A 19,843-nucleotide genomic window follows, 5' to 3' on the forward strand; every position below is an offset into this window, starting at 1 on the left:
CAAACTCAGCTTCCTTTTGGGAAGGCATGTTGGTAGAATTGAGGAGGTCTTCGAAGTATTCTCCCCACCAACTCACAACATCCTGACTTGAGGTCAACAGCGCCCCGTCCCCACTAAACACAGTGTTGACAGTGCACTGCTTCCCCCTCCTGAGACGCCGGACGGTGGACCAGAATTTCCCCGAAGCCATCCTGAAGTCGTTCTCCATGGCCTCACCGAACTCCTCCTACGCCCGGGTTTTTGCCTCAGCGACCACCGAAGTGGCATTCTGTTTGGCCAGCCGATACCTATCAGCTGCCACGGGAGTCCCACAGGCCAGAAATGCCCGATAGGACTTCTTCAGCTTGACAGCATCCCTCACTGTTGGTGTCCACCTACGTGTTTGTGGGTTGGCGCCACGACGGGCACCGACCACCTTATGGCCACAGCTCCGGTCGGCCGCCTCAGCAATGGATGCGTGGAACATCGTCCAACCGGATTTCTCTCAAGAGGAGTGGTGCGTAGAGGAGAGTCCGACTATATTTACTCGGAACTTCTCGACTTCACGCACCAACTCGGGCTCCTTCCTTGCCAAAGAGGTGACATTCCATGTCTCTAGAGCTAGTTTCTGTAGCCGGGGATCGGATCGCCAAGGTCCCCGCCTTTGACCACCTCCCACCCCACATCGAGGTGACCCCTATGGCCCCTCTCACAGGTGGTGAGCCCATGGAAAGGGGGACCCATGTTACCCTTTAGGGCTGTGCCCGGGCAAGTCCCATGGGTGCAGGCACGGCCACCAGAAGCTCTCCGAGCCCCACCTCCAGGCCTGGCTCCAGAGGGGCAAGCGTCTGGGCAAGGGAAACCCAGATCCAATTTTTGTTGTCAACATAGGGGGTTTTGGAGTCGTACTTTGTCTGGTCCCTCACCTAGGACCTGTTTGCTATGGGTGACCCTACCAGGGGCATGAAGCCCCCGGACAACTGAGCTCCTTGGATCATCGAGACACACAAACCCCTCCACCACAATAAAGTGATGGCTTGAGGTGGGAGCTCTCCAATTTCATTGTATATTTTCGTATGATGACAATAAATGCCATTCATTCATTAATTCGAATAAATGTCTTTGATACTTCTCAAATGATACAGAAATTTTCCCAAAGTATGCTTTCTCAGTGTGAGTGTGCCAAGTGCACATGTGAGGTTTTGAGAATTGCATAAAATGTGATTTTAACCATAAGTAGTTGATTTTCCATAACCAATGTATAAACTGTCTGTCTGATTGCTTGACCTCTGTGTAAATAGACTACCAAATTGATGTTTTTTTAGAATATTATGATTTTTTTTTTTTTTTTTAAACCCAAATGCAGCCCTATGGGGGCACAAACCAGTGCAATCTGTAGGCTGGTCCCAAGCCCGGATAAATGCAGAGGGTTGCGTCAGGAAGGGCATCCGGCGTAAAAACTGTGCCAAATAAATATGAACGTTCATCTAAAGAATCCCATACCGGATCGGTCGTGGCCCGGGTTAACAACGCCCGCCCCCGGCTGCTAACCTGCAGGGCGTCGGTGGAAATTCAGCTACTGTGGGTCGAAGACAAAGAAGAGGAGGAAACCGGATCCAGCGTCAGAAGAAAAAGAGGAATGCACAGAGCCTACAACTGAGTGTAGGGACTTTGAATGTTGGGACTATGACAGGAAAAGCTCAGGAGTTGGTTGACATGATGATTAGGAGAAAGGTTGATATTCTGTGCATCCAAGAGAGCAGGTGGAAAGGTAGTAAGGAGAGAAGTTTGGGAGCAGGGTTTAAATTATTCTACCACGGAGTAGATGGGAAGAGAAATGGAGTAGGGGTTATTTTAAAAGGAAGAGCTGGCTAAGAATGTCTTGAAGGTGAAAAGAGTATCAGATCGAGTGATGAGACTAAAATTTGAAATTGAGGGTGTTAAGTATAATGTGGTTAGCGGCTATGCACCACAGGTAGGATGTGACCTAGAGTTGAAAGACAAATTCTGGAAGGAACTAGATGAAGTAGTTGTGAGCATCCCAGACAGCGAGAGAGTTGTGATTGGTGCAGATTGTAATGGACATATTGGTAAAGGAAACTGGGGCGATGAAGAAGTGATGGGTAAGTACGGCATCCAGGAAAGGAACTTTGAAGGGCAGATGGTGGTGGACTTTGCAAAAAGGATGGAGATGGCTGTAGTGAACACTTATTTCCAGAAGAGGGAGGAACATAGTGACCTACAAGAGCGGAGGTAGAACCAGGTAGATTATATTTTGTGCAGACGATGTAATCTGAAGGAGGTTACTGACTGTAAAGTAATGGTAGGGAAGAGTGCAGCTCGACAGCATAGGATGGTAGTATGTAGGATGATTCTGGTGGTGGGTAGGAAGATTAAGAAGACAAAGGTAGAGCAGAGAACCATGTGGTGGAAGCTGAGAAAGGAAGAATGTTGTGCGGCCTTCCGGAAAGAGGTGAGACAGGCTCTCGATGGACAACCGAAGCTCCCGGAAGACTGGACGACGACAGCCAAGGTGATCAGAGAGACAGGCAGGAGAGTACTTGGTGTGTCATCTCGTAGGAAAGGGGAGAAGGAGACTTGGTGGTGGAACCCCAAAATACAGGGAGTCATACAAGGAAAGAGATTAGCGAAGAAGAAGTGGGATACTGAGAGGACTGAGGAGAGGCGAAAGGAGTACATCGAGATGCGACGTAGGGCAAAGGTAGAGGTGGCAAAGGGTAAACAAGAGGCATATGAAGACATGTACACCAGGTTGGACACAAAAGAAGGAGAAAAGGATCTCTACAGGTTGGCCAGACAGAGGGATAGCGATGGGAAGGATGTGCAGAAGGTTAGGGTGATTAAGGATAGAGATGGAAATGTGTTGACTGGTCCCGGTAGTGTGCTAAATAGATGGAAAGAATACTTTGAGAAGTTGATGAATGAAGAAAATGAGAGAGAAGGAAGAGTTGAAGAGGCAAGCGTGAAGGACCAGGAAGTGGAAATGATTACTAAGGGGGAAGTCAGAAAGGCACTACAAAGGATGAAAAATGGAAAGGCAGTTGGTCCTGATGACATACCGGTAGAGGTATGGAAGCAATTTGGAGACATGGCTGTGGAGTTTTTGACCAACTTATTCAACAGAATACTAGCGGGCGAAAAGATGCCTGAAGAATGGAGGAAAAGTGTTCTAGTTCCCATTTTTAAGAACAAAGGGGATGTTCAGAGCTGTGGGAACTATAGAGGAATAAAGTTGATGAGCCACACAATGAAGTTATGGGAAAGAGTAGTGGAGGCTAGACTCAGGACAGAAGTAAGTATCTGCGAGCAACAGTATGGTTTCATGCCTAGAAAGAGTACCACAGATGCATTATTTGCCTTGAGGATGCTCGTGGAAAAGTATAGAGAAGGTCAGAAGGAGCTACATTGTGTCTTTGTGGATCTAGAGAAAGCCTATGACAGAGTACCTAGAGAGGAACTGTGGTACTGCATGCGTAAGTCTGGTGTGGCAGAGAAGTTTGTTAAAATAGTACAGGACATGTATGATGGCAGCAGAACAATGGTGAGGTGTGCCTTAGGTGTGACAGAGGAATTTAAGGTGGGGGTGGGACTGCATCAGGGATCAGCTCTGAGCCCCTTCCTGTTTGCAGTGGTAATGGATAGGCTGACAGATGAGGTTAGACTGGAATCCCCTTGGACCATGATGTTCGCAGATGATATTGTGATAAGCAGTGAAAGCAGGGAGCATGCAGAGGAACAATTAGAAAGATGGAGACATGCACTGGAAAGGAGAGGAATGAAGATTAGCTGAAGTAAAACAGAGTATATGTGCGTGAATGAGAAAAGTGGAGGGGGAAGAGTGAGGCTCCAGGGAGAAGAGATAGCGAGGGTGGACGACTTCAAATACTTGGGGTCAACAGAGCAATGGAGAGTGTGGTCAGGAAGTGAAGAAACGAGTCCAAGCAGGTTGGAACAGCTGACGAAAGGTGTCTGGTGTTATGTGACAGAGTGTCTGCTAGGATGAAGGGCAAAGTTTACAAAACAGTGGTGAGGCCGGCCATGATGTATGGATTAGAGACGGTGGCCCTGAAGAAACAACAGGAAGCTGAACTGGAGGTGGCAGAAATGAAGATGTTGAGGTTCTCGCTCGGAGTGACCAGGTTGGATAGGATTAGAAATGAGCTCATTAGAGGGACAGCCAAAGCTGGATGTTTTGGAGACAAGATTCGAGAGAGCAGACTTTGATGGTTTGGACATGTTCAGAGGCGAGAGAGTGAGTATATTGGTAGAAGGATGCTGAGGATGGAGCTCCCAGGCAAAAGAGCGAGAGGAAGACCAAAGAGAAGGTTTATGGATGTGGTGAGGGAAGACATGAGGGCAGTTGGGGTTAGAGAGGAAGATGCAGGAGATAGGCTAAGATGGCAAAAGATGACACGCTGTGGCGACCCCTAACGGGACAAGCCGAAAGGAAAAGAAGAAGATATGATTTTAAAACCATTTTATCAAATTGCGAGAGGTTTCAAGTTAATGGGTTTGGTTATCTCCAAGTCACCAATGCCTCTTGCCCTTGCTCTGCCGTTGGTTTAAACTCATAACTCTTGCCTTCTGGTGCTTTCAAGTTTTTTTATTTTGTTTTGTTTTTTGGCTGAGTTCATGGCTTTTCACCCACGGCATGGCCGTGGGCCACCTCACCCTTTCAGGCACATAGCTCGGTCACCGCGAATCCAACAATAAGAACACACTCTGCTTCCCATCCTTTCGGTGGGGCCACTGCTACACGATCAGAGCAGCTACTACAAGGGTCGCATGTACACTTCCAGCCAGGCGTGATCGCTCTAAAATTACCAGTAAGCCAAAAAAGCGGGAAGATAAACAGTTATACTCCCAACAAGGCATGATGAACAAGCATTTTTTTCTGCCCGTTTTATGCATCTTTTATGCAACCATCCCCGTCACTGTGCTTCTGAGACGAGCACAGAGAGAGACCACCACCCACCAGCGAGAACCTATGCTTGTAAATCGACGGAAAACTTTTGCTAAAGTGTACATTATTAGTTCGTACTAATTAGCGGGAAATTACGAGTTTTCAGACAAAATGTCAAATGTCTTCCCCTCTTGTTCAGATTGAATGCATTAAATGCTTGGCATCTTTACTTTAGGCCAACACACAATGTTCCATTTCCCTTTTTGTACGCCCATTTTATCTTCGTTTTGCCGTTATCAGTGTTAAACTGCATTGCCGTAATAAGTCGCACTCGTTTCCGTCGGGTCTGTACTCCGCCAAGGCTGTCTTTTGTTCAGGCTGTTCAAAACCTTTATAGACAGAATTTCAAGGCGCAGTCGAGGTATAGAGGGGGTCTGGCTTGGTGGCCTCTCTGTTGGATGTCTGATTTTTGAAGATGACGTGATTCTCTTGGCTTCATCAACCCGTGATGTCCAACTCTTACTGGAGCGGTTCTCAGGTGGCTGAGTTGACAATCAGCACCACTAAATATAAGAGCATGATCCTTTGTCAGAAAAGGGTGGAGTGTGCACTCCAGGTCAGGGATGAGGTCTTTCCTGAAGTGGAGTTAAAATATTTTGCGGGCTTGTTCACAAGTGAAATACGAATGGGACGCGAAATCGACAGGCGGATCGTTGCAACATCTGCATTAATCCAAACTTTATATCTGTCCCGTGGTGGTAAAGGAGGTAGGCTAAAGGTGAAGCTCTCTATTTACCTGGCGATCTATATTCCTACTTTCACCATATGGTCACAAGCTGTGGGTGACGACTGAAAGAACAAGATCCCGGATACAAGTAGCTGAAATGAGTTTCATCCACAGGGTGTGCGGGATCCAGCCTTAGAGAGCGGGTAAGAAGCTCAGTCATCCGGGACGGGCTTAGAGTTGAGCCGCTGCTCCTTCGCATTGAGAGGAGCTTGATGAGGTGGCTCCGGAATCCAGTCACTCACATTGGAAAAATATATGGGTGTGGTCAGTCATGCTCGCAGATATAGTTACAGGTGTGGTCCACCATTCATGCCCGCAGATAAAGTTGTGGATGTGATTAGGGATGGAATCTCAAGACCTTAAAATAACTTACTGGCTTAATATAACATAACTGTAAATTAAAAATAAAATAAACAAATACATAACAAATAGAAAACAAAAATTTCAAACCAATGAATATTTATATATATATATATATATATATATATATATATATATATACACACAGACACACACGCAGTCACATTTAAAAAATGTACATGTGTGGTCAGTCATGCTCGCAGATAAAGTTGCGGGTGTGATTAGGGATGGCCTTAAAATAATTTACTGTATTAAGATAACTAATTTAGAAATAAAATAAATTAATACACAACTAAAATAGAAAACTAAAATTTAAAACTCAGAAATGATAATTTCCTATTTCAACTCATATTAGTGGAACATGTTCTAAAACAGTATTTCACATTTTTCATCAAAAAGTTATTACAATTACAAAAGTTAAATGCACTGGCTTGTCAAGGAATAAACACGGTCTATACCTGCAATGTTTTGAAAATGCTGAAAGTTTAGGTAAACACAATGGTGTTAGTGGCAACAAGCTAGTGATACATTGTAACAAACATTCCTGTTGGCACTCGTGATGTATTGTTATAATCTAGCGTAATATACGGTGGGATAAATTCTCAATCCATTCATGAAAGATAGCAGTAGATCTATATCTTCCTAAAGCATCAGGAGGGAAAAAGTTTTCAATTTCACGATAACGCGTACCTCAATTTGAGCCAGTTGAATTTAGAAAACCATTCCTGGCGAATTTTTTCCTGTGCCCTGCACGGGGAGTAGATTTTCTGACAGCAGACAAAGTTGTGTTGGGCGTCTTTCCTGCGTATTGGGCATCCGTCAAAGTTGGCAGCTGACAAGCTCTACTGACATAACTCCCATCCTTTTTTCCGAAGATAATCCCAAAGCCTAAATTTTCCTTAGGATCTACAGCTATCTTGAACGAAAGGTAAGAAAGCGTGGGTTTGACGCGGAACCCGGATGCAGTTGTCTCCGATGTAAATAGTTATTCGCTCAACTTCCGGTGTAGCTTGCGACGAAACTTTCGTAAGGCTAAAGCCAGGAATCAAATACGAATTATTGTAATATACATAAAAGTCTGTAACAGTACTGAATCGTATGCTAGGATGAACAGCCAATTTACATGTTCGCCAATTTTTTTCGCCCTTTTAAAACTTTACTTGCCTCGGTATGTGTTTGCATATGGCGAGGGCGCTGTAACTTATGAACATGCTCCGTACGGTTAACTTGCATTTCCTGTTTCCAGGTGAATACTGATTGTTTAGGGGGAGGCTTCTGTAGTTAACAGTTTATGAAATAAACACAGAAATTAATGTCAAGACTACAATAAGCGATGTCTTTCAATATCTATTTTTTCTCCTCGTAACAAATTTTATGCGCGTGATTTTTCGTGCTCGACTGTGCAGATTTGCGAGCACAATCTTCAAATGTGAGTGACTGTCGATGGATTTAGACAATTTAACATGGTGGATGGTGCGCAACCAAAATACACGTGTAGCGATCACTTCATTTCAGGTAGGAACTATTCTTCTTAATCTCAAATTACCAAGAAGTATTTATAATGCCAAGTTGTCTTATTTGAGAACAATGCGTATTTAAAAAACTGTCGCAGATGATTACAGAGGTTAAGTGTGGCCACAATCGCTTCTGTGTATGTTCCGTGGTGATGATTCCGTCCTTTCTTTTTTTCCAAATCGTAGTTAATGCATGTGAATTTGTGTAAAGCCAGGGGTCATTGATTTAAATATTGGTATTTGTGTTGAATACTAGCTGAAAAGATCGATGGATTCCGGCAAAGGTTAACGTGTGACCGAACGCTTCCGTTTCAGCCGTCAGTCACTTTGTGGGAATTATTCCTAATTGAGAACAGATCCAGCAACGAAGTATTTGTATGCGTCCAGACTTTTAGACGCTTTCAAACTTTTCTGTGTAAATCTCGACGACTAACTCACCAGATACATCTGTATATCCACTTGCTACGTGTGAATTTAGACTAACGTCCCTTTTGTTCAAACCAGCAAAATGCGTCAAGGCAAGTTGTATTGCGCTCATCAAATGTGAGTGACTGGAAATCTGTTTCGGATGCTTCCTGGATGCCTGCCTGATGATGTGTTCCAGGTGTGTCCCACCAGGAGGAAACCCTGGAGATGCCACAGGGCACCCCGTGGAAGACCTGGAGAAAATGGCCGTTAAAGAGTGATGTCTTGGCTTTCTTACTAAAGTTACTGCCCCCGCGACTTGACCACGGATAAGAAGAAAATGGGTGGATGGATGATTAATGAAATCATTTAAAACACATTTTGAGTTCACTTTGGTTAAATTTGTCTGTTTGATGATCTTAATAAAGTGAGGAATGTATGCAAAAAAACTAAGAATTTGAAGAGGGGGACGGTACTTTTAACAGCACTGTATTCATAATAATAGGTCTAACAGCTATAATCAGGTCTCTTTTGAGCCATATTAAAAATATGTGAAAATTACCCCAAGCTTTATTTGGATGTCATCTGAAGCATCCATGGATTATGCCACATCTCTCAACCTGCTCTCTGGGTTGTTTGAAGTGTGTGTAATTTACTGTAAAGTATAACATCAGTGCTAATTTTGTTAGCATGTCCATCTCTTTTTATCACCGTATGCTCGCTCTCAGGTGTGCACAAAGTTCGTTTTAATGTTTTACGTGACATAGTCAACAACAACTGGGAGCTGATGTGGAGAATGTTTTGAGAGCACTATTCAAACTATTATTCTTATGGTAGACCTATGTGTGCAGTGCATGTCTTTTCCCCCCTACATTGTCAGGAACTCTGCACTGCACTGTAAATATTGCGGCTTCGCACATCGCGGTGACGATGATAAAACTAAATAATTCCAGACTCCAGAGACTTGTTTCATATTCCTCAAAAGGCTAATACCCCCACCATGCTGGTCTCTGCTTAGCGCTCTTTGCGATGACAGATGGAACCATCATCACCATGGCCGCCAAGTCAATGTATCGCCTGGAAATGTTCCACATTGAACACAGCCGCCATGTTAGCACAGAAGACGAATTATTTGGATTCCTACATGGTTTATTGGTGGGACACCCTGTTCCAATATTACTGGGGCGTACTGCTGCACAAAGATTGTTTTTTGCATTCCTATAAAACACGCTCTGTTGCTTCCAAATGGGAAAAGAAGTATTTGAGTCTGCCAGAGTTAATGTTTTCCATGAAACTCAACCTACCCAAATTCTAATCTAAACCCATGACACACTGCCTTAAGAGGTAATCCTGGGTCAAAACCTAACCAAAAGAAACTTCCTTATTTTTATTTCATACAGATGTGATACGTTTGAGAGGGACCTCTGGTTACCGCGACATAGTCTGCCCTTGATGCAATTCAGGAGTCAATTATGTTGCATTGGGCCATGTCCTACCGACAAACTCGGGGAATCCTAAAAACACACTACTTAGATATACAATATGACTATATCAAACCTATCTGTTAGCCTGAAACTCACGTTTGATTCTCGGCCTTTATTTTGCCATAGCGCCAGTAAACAACAGTTGCCATATCTAGATCTAATAGTCTGTCCATACCAGTTTAAGTGACAATTGTAAACTGTCTTTAGACAGATTGTTCAGTCCTGACGGTCCATGTTATCTGTTATGTTGATGTATGTTGTATCAAAGTTCCGCTGTCTCATCATGACTTCTATGTCGGGCATAATTCACTGCAAAATGGATATGAAGGTGGGGCTCGAAGGTGAGTTCCTGGTGGCTGGAGCTGCACCCATGGGGCTTGGCCAGGCACAGCCCGAAAGTGTAATATGGGTCCCCCTTCCCATGGCCTCACCACCTGTGAGAGGGGCATAGGGATTGTGTGCAATGTTAGCGTGGCAGTGGCCAAAGGCTACAGAAACTAGCTCTAGGGTCATGAAATGTCACCTCTTTGGCAGGGAAGGAGCCTGAGTTGGTGAACGAAGTCGAGAAGTTCCGACTAGATATAGTCGGACTCGCCTCTATGCACCACTTGGGCTCTGGTACCACTCCTCTTGAGGGGTACGTTGGGGTTTACCACATTGGATGAGAGGGTAGCCTCCCTCCACCTGCAAGTAGGAGGACTGGTCGTGACTGTTGTTTGTTTTCATGCACCAGAAAGCAGTTCAGAGTACCCACCCTTTTTGGAGTGCTAGAGAATGCTCCTTCTGTGGACTCTATCATTCTGATGGGGGACTTCAATGGTCACCTGGGCAATGACAGTGAGACCTGGAATGGCATGATTGGGAGGAACGCCCCCCCCATCCCCCCCCCTCCTGGTCAGAACCCGAGTAGTGTTCTGTTATTGGACTTCGCTGCTCATCACAGATTGTCCATAACGAACACCATGTTCAGGCATTAGGGTGTCCTCATGTGCACCTGGTACCATGAAACCCTAGGCCGCAGTTCAATGATCGACTTTGTAGTCGTGTCATCCGACTTGCGACTCCATTTCTTGGACTCTTGGGTGAAGAGATGGGCAGAGCTGTCAACTGATCATCACCTGGTGGTGAGTTTGCTCCGATAGTGAGGGAAGATGCCAGTCCGACGTGGCAGGCCCAAACGTATTGTGAAGGTCTGCTGAGAGAGGCTGGCAGATACCCCTGTCAGAAGGAATTTCAACTCCCACCTCCGAAAGAACTTTACTCATGCTCCGGTGGGGTGGGGGACATTGAGTCCGAGTGGACGATGTTCCACACCTCCTTTGCTGAGGCAGCCGACCGGAGCTGTGGCCGTAAAGTGGTCGGTGCCTCTCGTAGCGGCAACCCCAGAACACGTTGGTGGACAACAACAGTGAGCGATGCTGTCAAGCTCAAGAAGGAGTCCTGTCGGGCATTTCTGGCCTGTGGGACTCCCGAGGCAGCTGATAAGTACCAGCTGGCCAAGCAGAATGCAGCTTTGGTGGTCGCTGAGGCAAAAACCCGGGCGTGGGAGAAGTTCAGTGAAGCCATGGAAAAGGACTTCAGGACGGCTTTGAGGAAATTCTGGTCCACCGTCCGGTATCTCAGGAGGGGGAAGCAGTACACAGTCAACACTGTGTAGAGTGGGGACGGGGCGCTGCTGACCTCAACTCGGAATGTTGTGAGTCGGTGGGGAGAATACTTCAACTGGGGTGGTGGTTCCCTCTTTTCAAGAAGGATGACCGGAGGGTGTGTTCCAACTGTGGAGGGATCACACTCCTCTGCCTCTGTGGTATAGTCTACTCAGGGGTACTGGAGAGGAGGGTCCATCGGGAAGTAGAGTCTCTGATTCAGGAGGAGCATTGTGGTTTTCGTCCTAGCTGGTGAAAAATGGACCAGCTCTACACCCTCGACAGGATCCTTGAGGGTGTATAGGAGTTCGCCTAACCAGTCTACATTTGTTTTGTGTACTTGGAGAAAGCATTTGACTGTGTCCCTCGCAAGTCCTGGTGGGGGTTCTTCAGCAGTATGGGGTACCGAGCCCTGTAATACGGGCTGTTCGGTTCCTATACGACCGAGAGAGTCAGAGTTTGGTCTGCGTTGCAGGAAATAAGTCGGACTCGTTTTTTGGTGAGAGTTGGACTCCGCAAAGGCTCCCTTTTGTCACCGATTTTGTTCACAACTTTTATGGACAGAATATCTAGGCGGTACAGCTAGGTAGATGTCCGATTTGGTGGCCTCAGCATTGCATCTCTGCTCTTTGCAGATGATGTGATGTTGACTTCATCAAGCCATGATCCCCAACAACACTGGAGTGGTTCGCAGCAGAGTGTGAAGCAACTGGGATGAGAATCCGCACCTCGAAATCAGGGACCATGGTCCTCAGTCGGAAAAGGGTGGCGTGCCCTCTCCGGGTCGGGGATATGAGATCCTGTGTAGGAGTTCAAGTATCTTGGGGTCCTTTTCACAAGCAAGGGAAGAATGGAGCAGGAGATGGACAGACTTATCAGTGCAGTGTCTGCAGTGATCTGCAGCGGACTTCTTATTGGTCTGTTGTGGTAAAGAAAGGGCTAAGTCGAAAGGCGAAGCTCTCAATTTACCAGTCGATCTACGTTCCTATCCTCACCTTTGGGCACGAGCTGTGGGTCGTGACCGAAAGAACAAGATCCGGGAGGGACCCAGTGTAGAGCCGCTGCTCCTCCGCATTGAGAGGAGCCAGATGAGGAGGCTGGGGTATCCGATTCGGATACCTCCCTGGGGAGGTGTTCCGGGCATGTCCTACTGGAAAGAGACCACGAGGATGACCCAGGACACGCTGGAAAGACTGTCTCTCAGCTGGCCTGGGCATGCGTCGGGATCCCTCCGGAATAGCTGGAAAAAGTGGCCAGGGAAAGGGAAGTCTGGGCATCCCTGCTGAAGCTGCTTTCCCCGCGACCCGACCCAGAGAAGTGGTAGTGGTCAATGTTTTTTTTTTTTTTTTTTTTTTTTTTGATCAATTGTATCTTAAAACATCAGTGAAAATAACTCGCATTGATTCAATATTCAGATCATCAATAATCACATTTAATTTCCCTAAAAAGTGTTTTGATAATTTTGTTTGTTCACTGTTTAGTTCCTCTTGCCTTGTTTTTCTTGGTTATTTAGCGAGTCAGTTATAACAGTACATGCAGTTGAATTTATAGTATGTAGTTTTGTTAAACACCCAACAGAAAAATTATTTGACAAAAATTAAAATGAACCTGATTCACAAAGTAATATCTAGATACTATAATTCTCTTCTTTCTCCCCCCCCCCCCCACCTGCAGTTCTGGGATTGAGGTGGTGAATGCTGCTGCACTCCTCATCCTGTTGTTGTTAAATCTAATGCTTGTCAGACGGCAGGAGAACCTAAAAAGGAATGAGATGGTTCGGCGTCTCAAAGGCATCATCACACAGCTCGATGGTGAGTTGGGCTGGATCATTATGGTTGCTTTAGGTGGATGCAGTAGCGATTTTTAATCACCCAACAATTTTCTCTTGCCCTCAGTGGGTTGCGGTTGAGTTGAATTCCATCCCACCTAACTTTCGGATTGAGTTGATTTATTCATAGGAACTCCTCCCTCAAAACACAAACTAATAATTCGCCTAACCATCCCACCACCCACCTGTCAGTCCATCCGTCCATCCAACTTCAACCAAACCACACATCCACCCTAATATATTTGTTGTCTTCAAGGGAGTCATGCTTCTGAACCCCTCCGCCATGAAAAGGTAACAACCCAGGGAAAGATATAGATACACAGATCCATGTTAAAATAAATGGGGTAGAGAATGAAAGGGTACTGGTAAATGCATTTCAATGAGTTGTGAAAAAATTAGCTGTGTTTCAAGGATTGGTCACCCCTGATCGAGGACATATAAAAAAACATTACACACACAACAGCCAAATATCAATTTTTGCGACAAGCGAATAAATATCTGTGCATGATCAACTGGGGTATTTTTCATCAGGAAAATTAAGGAAGACCAGCTCAATTGGTCAGAAAACTTTTCACCTTAGTTCTGGCTTAATGAGTCAAACCTTGTCACTGAAAGAAGTCCACTCATTGACATTACTGTTTCATATTTTTTAACACTTTCCATTTCATGTTATTCATCTTCTGCAGATTATCTTTCCGATTGGGTAGGTGAAGTGGCGTGGTCGCCATCTCTTTACCCTGATCTCTACACACCTTCTTCCCCATCGTGGTCCCTTCACTGGACATACCGTGACTCCCAGTTGGTCAATCTTCCTGTCTGTCTGCTTGTGGAAGGAGATATAATTGTTCTGAGACCTGGGCAAGAAGCATTTGCATCTCTCAGAGGAATCAAGGTTAGTCCTAATAGATGTATTTTCGATATTTTTTCCTGGACACATTTGACTTTGAAATTAAGTTAATGAGTTGAGTCACAGTTCAGCTGTTTATTTTATTTGCATGAGGCACATCACAACATGAAGCCACTGACATCGCCAAATGTTTTCAGTCTTGTTTTATGATTGATTTCACTGTTTCTACAGTAGTCTTATTGCAGTTGTTTTTGGGGGCTTCCTCCCTTCGGTCTAAATTTTTGAAGGTAAAATGCATTCTCCTTTGCAGGAATGTCAAACATTATTACATAGGGGGCCAAATCTCTGAAGCATGCTGAACAGGAAAAACATTAATTGAACAGACCAAAACTTTTTTTTTTTTAACATAAAGTTGTTCAAAACAGATGCTCATTTTAAAACATATTCTTCCTCATACAAGCGAAAGCACGACTTGTGTTCTTTGTAGATGCTGGAACATTTAGTGAACGGAAGCCGGATTCGTGAACTGAAGCAGTATTGTGTGCATTTTGTTCAAAAACCCATTTATTCATGAGCCGGGTGTCTGAAGCATTTAAGATGAACTTGTAACGCTGATAGATTTCTCGGATTTATCCTTGTCAGATGAAGAAAAAGCAGTGTCCGTTGATTGGAAGATGGAGGAATAATTCCATACGAGCTGTGAGCGGCTCGGCTGCTTGGTTGATTAGGAAGGCGGAGGAATACTTCCATTAACAGCCGCGAGTGGTGCCGCCACATGCCAGTTATCCCTGTGGTAACTTTTCTGACACCTCCCGCTTGAAACCCACACACGCACGTCCTCCGTCCCACGCGGGCTCGGGAGCGGGCTGCCGGTGTAGAGCTCAATCGCACAGTGCGCCGTCCCACAGCCGCGCCTGTGCCGGGTCCTGGTTAATTCCGATAACGAACAAGACTCCGGCATGTCGACAAGTTACGCGGCCCACGGCAATGTGAGCGGCACCGCTCATGGCTGTGTATGGAAGTATTCCTCCGTCTTCCTGATCAACCGAGAGGCTGAGCTGCTCACGGCTGTGTATGGACTTATTCCTCCTCCTTCCCGATCAGCCGAGCCGCTCACGGCCGTGCCGCTAACGGCTCTGTATGGAAGTGTTCCTCCATCTTCCCTATCAACTGATACTGCTATTTCTTCATCAGATGAGGATAAATCCGAAAAATTAGCGCTGTGCATAAATGGTTTTCCATGTAATCGAGCCTTTGTAGCACGTTACATCTCCACACGTAGGTCATGTGACTCACAAAAACGGCAACGCCCCTGAAAATTCGGAATTGTCAATTAAAAAATCTTCTCAAAACACAATTAAATGAGAGAGGATTTAACGTCACATTGTCAAAATAGAGTACATATTACATGACCTATTGGATACATTGTTAATCCAAGCCCTGCATTTCCCCTGTAAATGTTTGATGAGAAAATATGTTTGCCTGTGCGTAGTGTTGTTTATGGAAGCCATAATAACACTACTACTACTACTACTAATAATAATAATAATAAGGATTATTATTTATCCATTCATCCATTTTCTAGACCACTTATCCTCACTAGGGTTGTGGACGCACTGGAGCCTATCCCAGCTATCTTCAGGCAAGAGAAGGGTTCGACCCAGAACTGGTTGCCAACCATTCATAGTGCACGTATAAGCAAACAACCATTCACATTCACAACTACTGGTCATTTCAGAATCAGCTTTAATGACCAAGTATGTAACAACAGAAATAATTTGTCTCTGGCAATCAGTGCCACCCTGATATGACTTATGTGAGTACGGAGAGGAACAAACAAACCGAAAAGAACAAAGAATAGACATTCAATTAATAGGGAGCTATTTCTTATGCGAGTCAAAATTTTTCATAGATGTAGTCCTCTAGCATTTAGAGCAGTTACTGAGTAAACGCCCCACAGGTAAGTGCTCTTATCCGTTCGCGTTTCACCGTTATAGAACAGTGCAATGACAATTGTGCAAAGGGTGCAGTTAAAAGTGACGAATCGCGCGATATTCTACATACTGTATCCCGAAACTTCTAGCCTTACTACCTTTTGCACTTGCTCTCTTAGATGCACAATATTCAACCTTTCACCTAATCATCATGTCAACCTGTTTCTGAGCTTTTCCTGTCATCACACCAACATTCAAAGTCGTACACTCAGTTGTAGTCTCTGTGCATTCCTCCTCTTCTTCTGCCGACGAAGCCTCTGTCCTCCTCTTCTTTGTCTTTGACCCACAGTAACTGAATTTCCACCGACGCCCTGCAGGTTAACGGTGCTGGAGGCGGGTGTTGTGAACCCAGGCTATGACCAATCCGGTATCGGATTCTTTAGATCAGGGGTGGGGTGTGACGTGTTTTTTTTTTTTTTTTCTTAGAATGACCAAGTCGCAAAGATCTACCCACTACAAAAATGCAAAACATATTTAAAGTATATTGAGGTTTCTTCGTGTAAATGTAAGTTTGTGTGCCTTGCATTACTGCATGAGCCAATATTACACAAAAACATTTTAAACATTTTTTGTAAGTACCTGACTTCACATTGATGATCACTAAACGCCATTCGAATGAAAATGCAGACTTGTGCTGTGTCACTCATGTAAGTGGATTCGTCCAACTGCAGTGAGAAACATAAAATCCGATGTCCTTCAACAGATCATCCGTTGCTTCACAGCGACGTGTAACTGTACTCCTTTACAGCTGCAGAGATTTCATTGAAGATATTTCCGCCCTATTTTTAAAAGATCGCCTTGGAAGGACTTCTTGTTATTAACGATGTGACGAACCCGGAAATGATGTTTCAGTAGCACAGAAAAATATGGCTCTTATTTTTTTTCTAGCGGCACACCGTCGCGATACACCAAAACTGCCTCGACGCATTGAGCACCCCGGGTCTAGAGTGTTGTTTGCCCTTGTTAGAGATTTCACGTGTTGGTTATATGTTGGAAGTTCGTGGTTACGTTTAGGTGTTTTAAAATCTCCTAGGATAATGAGTAGTTAATCTGGGTGTTTTTTCTCAATCTAATTTTTCTGCTTTACGAGTGTTAGCAGTGTTGCATTCATGCTAGCTTGAGGCGCATTGTAAGCACCGACTAAGATGAAACATGTCAACTCACGTGGCAAATAAAACGACTTAGTTCAAAAACAGTGACTCTAAAAGCGGGCTGCAGTGTGTGCTGAGCTGTGTAAAGTCCATGCACCATTTCTCGTTGATATAAAAGCATATTCCATTCCCTTTCGATTTCCGTGTTAACTCAGCAACACTGTCCGTACAATGGACGTGGAAGCCAAGAATCGTGATGGCGACGTCGGGCACTCATCCACAAAGCCAAGTCTCCGTGAAGCACAGAGCCGCAGAACGTCCAGTCTTTGCTGGTCTTAATCAGAAGCTGAAGTTCATCCATTTATTGGCTTGGGTGCGTACGTTGACAAGATGGATCGACGGAAGCGTTATTTTACTAAGGCTAATCTTCATTCCTCTCCTTTCCAATGCGTACCTCCATCTTTCTAATTGTTCCTCCGCCTGCTACCGGCTTTAACTGCAGATCACAATATCATCTGTGAACATCATGGTCCAAGAGGATTCCAGTCTCACCTCGTCTGTCAGCCAATCCATTACTACCGCAAACAGGAAGGGGCTCAGCGCGGACCCCTTATGTAGTCCCACTTCCACCTACACACACCTACGACACATCTCACCGCTGTTCTCCTGCCCTCATACATGTCCTGTACTATTCTAACATATTTCTCCGCTACACCAGACTTGTGCATGCAGTACCACAGTTCCTCTCTTGGTATTCTGTTATACGCTTTCTCTAGGTCTACAAAAACACAATGTAGCTCTTTCTGACCTCCTTTATACTTTCCTACGAGCATCCTCAAGGCAAATAATACATCTGTGATACTCTTTCTAGGTATGAAACCATACTGTTGCTCGCAGATTACACCATCTGCACAAAATGTAATCCACCTGTGTGCTTCTACCTCGGCTCTTGGAGGTGACTCTATGTTCTTGTCTTTTCTGGAAATAAGTCTTCACCACTTCCAATTTCATCCTTTTTGTGAAATCCACCAACATCTGCCCCTCAAAGTTGCTTTGCTGAATGCCGTACTTACCCATCACTTCATCGCCCCCTTTTCCTTTGCCAACATGTCCATTTGAAATCTGCACCAATCACAACTCTCTCCCTCTCTCTCTGGGATGCTCAGGACTACTTTGTCTAGTTCCTTCCAGAATTTCTCATTCAACTCAAGGTCACATCCTACCTGTGGGCATAGCTGCTAATCACATTGTACCTCATACCCTCAATTTCAAATTTCATCTTCATCACTCAATCTGATACTCTTTTTCACCTCCAAGACATTCTTAGCCAGCTCTTCTTTTAAAATAACCCATACTCCATTTCTCTTCCTATGTACTCCATGATAAAATAATTTAAACCCTGCACCTAAACTTCTAGTGTTACTCCCTTTCCACTTGCTGTCTTGGATTCACAATGTATCAACCTTTCTCCTAATCATCATGTCAACCAACTCCTGAGTTTTTCCTGTCATAGTCCCAACATTCAAATTCCCTCCACACAGCTGTAGGGTTTGTGCATTCCTCGTCTTCTTCCGACTAAGCCGCTTTCCCCCGATGGGGGCACAAACCAGTGCAATCTGTAGACTGGTCCCAAGCCCGGATAAATGCAGAGGGTTGCGTCAGGAAGGGCATCCAGCGTAAAAACTGTGCCAAACAAATATGAGCGTTCATCTAAAGAATCCCATACCGGATCGGTCGTGGCCCGAGTTAACAACGCCCGCCCCCGGCATTGCTAACCAGCAAGGCGTCGGTGGAAATTCAGGTACTGTGGGTCGGAGACAAAGAAGAGGAGGAAACTGGGTCCATCGTCAGAAGAAAAAGAGGAAATTCTGAAAGGAATTAGATGAAGCAGTTCTGAGCATCCCAGACAGCGAGAGAGTTGTGATTGGTGCAGATTGTAATGGACATTTTGGTAAAGGAAACAGCGGAGATGAAGAAGCGATGGGTAAGTACGGCATCCAGGAAAGGAACTTTGAGGTACAGATGGTGGTGCACTTTGTAAAAATGGTGGAGATGGCTGTAGTGAACACTTATTTCCAGAAGAGGGAGGAACATATAGTGACCTACAAGAGCGGAGGTAGAAGCACGCAGATGGATTGTTTTGTGCAGACGATGTAATCTGAAGGAGATTACTGACTGTAAAGTAGTGGTAGGGGAGAGTGTAGCTCAACACCATAGGATGGTGGTGTGTAGGATGACTGGTGGTGGGTAGGAAGATTAAGAAGACAAAGGTGGAGCAAAGAACACTGTGGTGGAAGCTGAGAAAGGAAGAATGTTGTGTGGCCTTACGGAAAGAGGTGTGACAGGCTCTCCATGGACAAGAGGAGCTCCTGGAAGACTGAACAACTACAGGCAAGGTTATCTGAGAGAAAGGCAGGAAAGTACTTGGTGTGTCGTCTGGTAGGAAAATAAAGAAAGTGATACAAGGAAAGAGATGAGTGAAGAAAAAGTGGGACAGTGAGAGTTCTGAGGAGAGGCCAAAGGAATGAGATGCGACGTACGGCAAAGGTAGAGGTGGCGATGGCTAAACAAGAGGCATATGAAGACATGTCCACCAGGTTGGACATGAAAGAAGGAGAAAAAGATCTCTACAAGTTGGCCAGACAGAGGGATAGAGATGGGATGGAAATGGGTTAACTGGTGCCAGTCGTGTGTTAAGTAGATGGAAAGAATACTGAGAAGTTGATGAATGAAGAAAATAAGAGAAAAAGAAGAGTAGAAAGAGGGAAGTGTGAAGAACTAGAAAGTGGCAATAATTAGCAAGGGGGAAGTTCGAAGGCACTGCAAAGGATGATAAATGGAAAGGCAGTTGGTCCCGATGACATAACCAGTGGAGGTATGAAAGCAATTTGGAGAGGTGGCTGTGGAGGTTTTGACCAACTTATTCAACAGAATACTAGCGGGCAAGAAGATGCCTGAAGAATGGAGGAAAAGTGTTCTCATTT

At 44.9% G+C, this 19,843-nt stretch overlaps 1 protein-coding gene across 10 annotated transcripts in view; it reads left to right on the plus strand.

Annotated features, from left to right (window-relative positions):
- The window catches only part of tmem94 (transmembrane protein 94), a 224,964-nt gene that overhangs the window by 42,416 nt on the left and 162,705 nt on the right, over positions 1–19,843 (plus strand). For all 10 annotated transcript variants that reach the window (XR_009793510.1, XR_009793509.1, XM_061809568.1 and 7 more), the window contains 2 exons: positions 12,774–12,910; positions 13,614–13,819. Coding sequence is in view for 8 of the 10 variants with exons in the window: in XM_061809568.1 (XP_061665552.1) it covers positions 12,774–12,910; positions 13,614–13,819 (343 nt within the window). In the remaining 2 variants the exon portion in view is untranslated. The remainder of the gene's footprint in view (positions 1–12,773; positions 12,911–13,613; positions 13,820–19,843) is intronic.

The sequence above is a fragment of the Syngnathoides biaculeatus genome, chromosome 22 (genome assembly GCF_019802595.1).
Source record: "Syngnathoides biaculeatus isolate LvHL_M chromosome 22, ASM1980259v1, whole genome shotgun sequence".
Taxonomy (NCBI): Eukaryota; Metazoa; Chordata; class Actinopteri; order Syngnathiformes; family Syngnathidae; genus Syngnathoides; species Syngnathoides biaculeatus.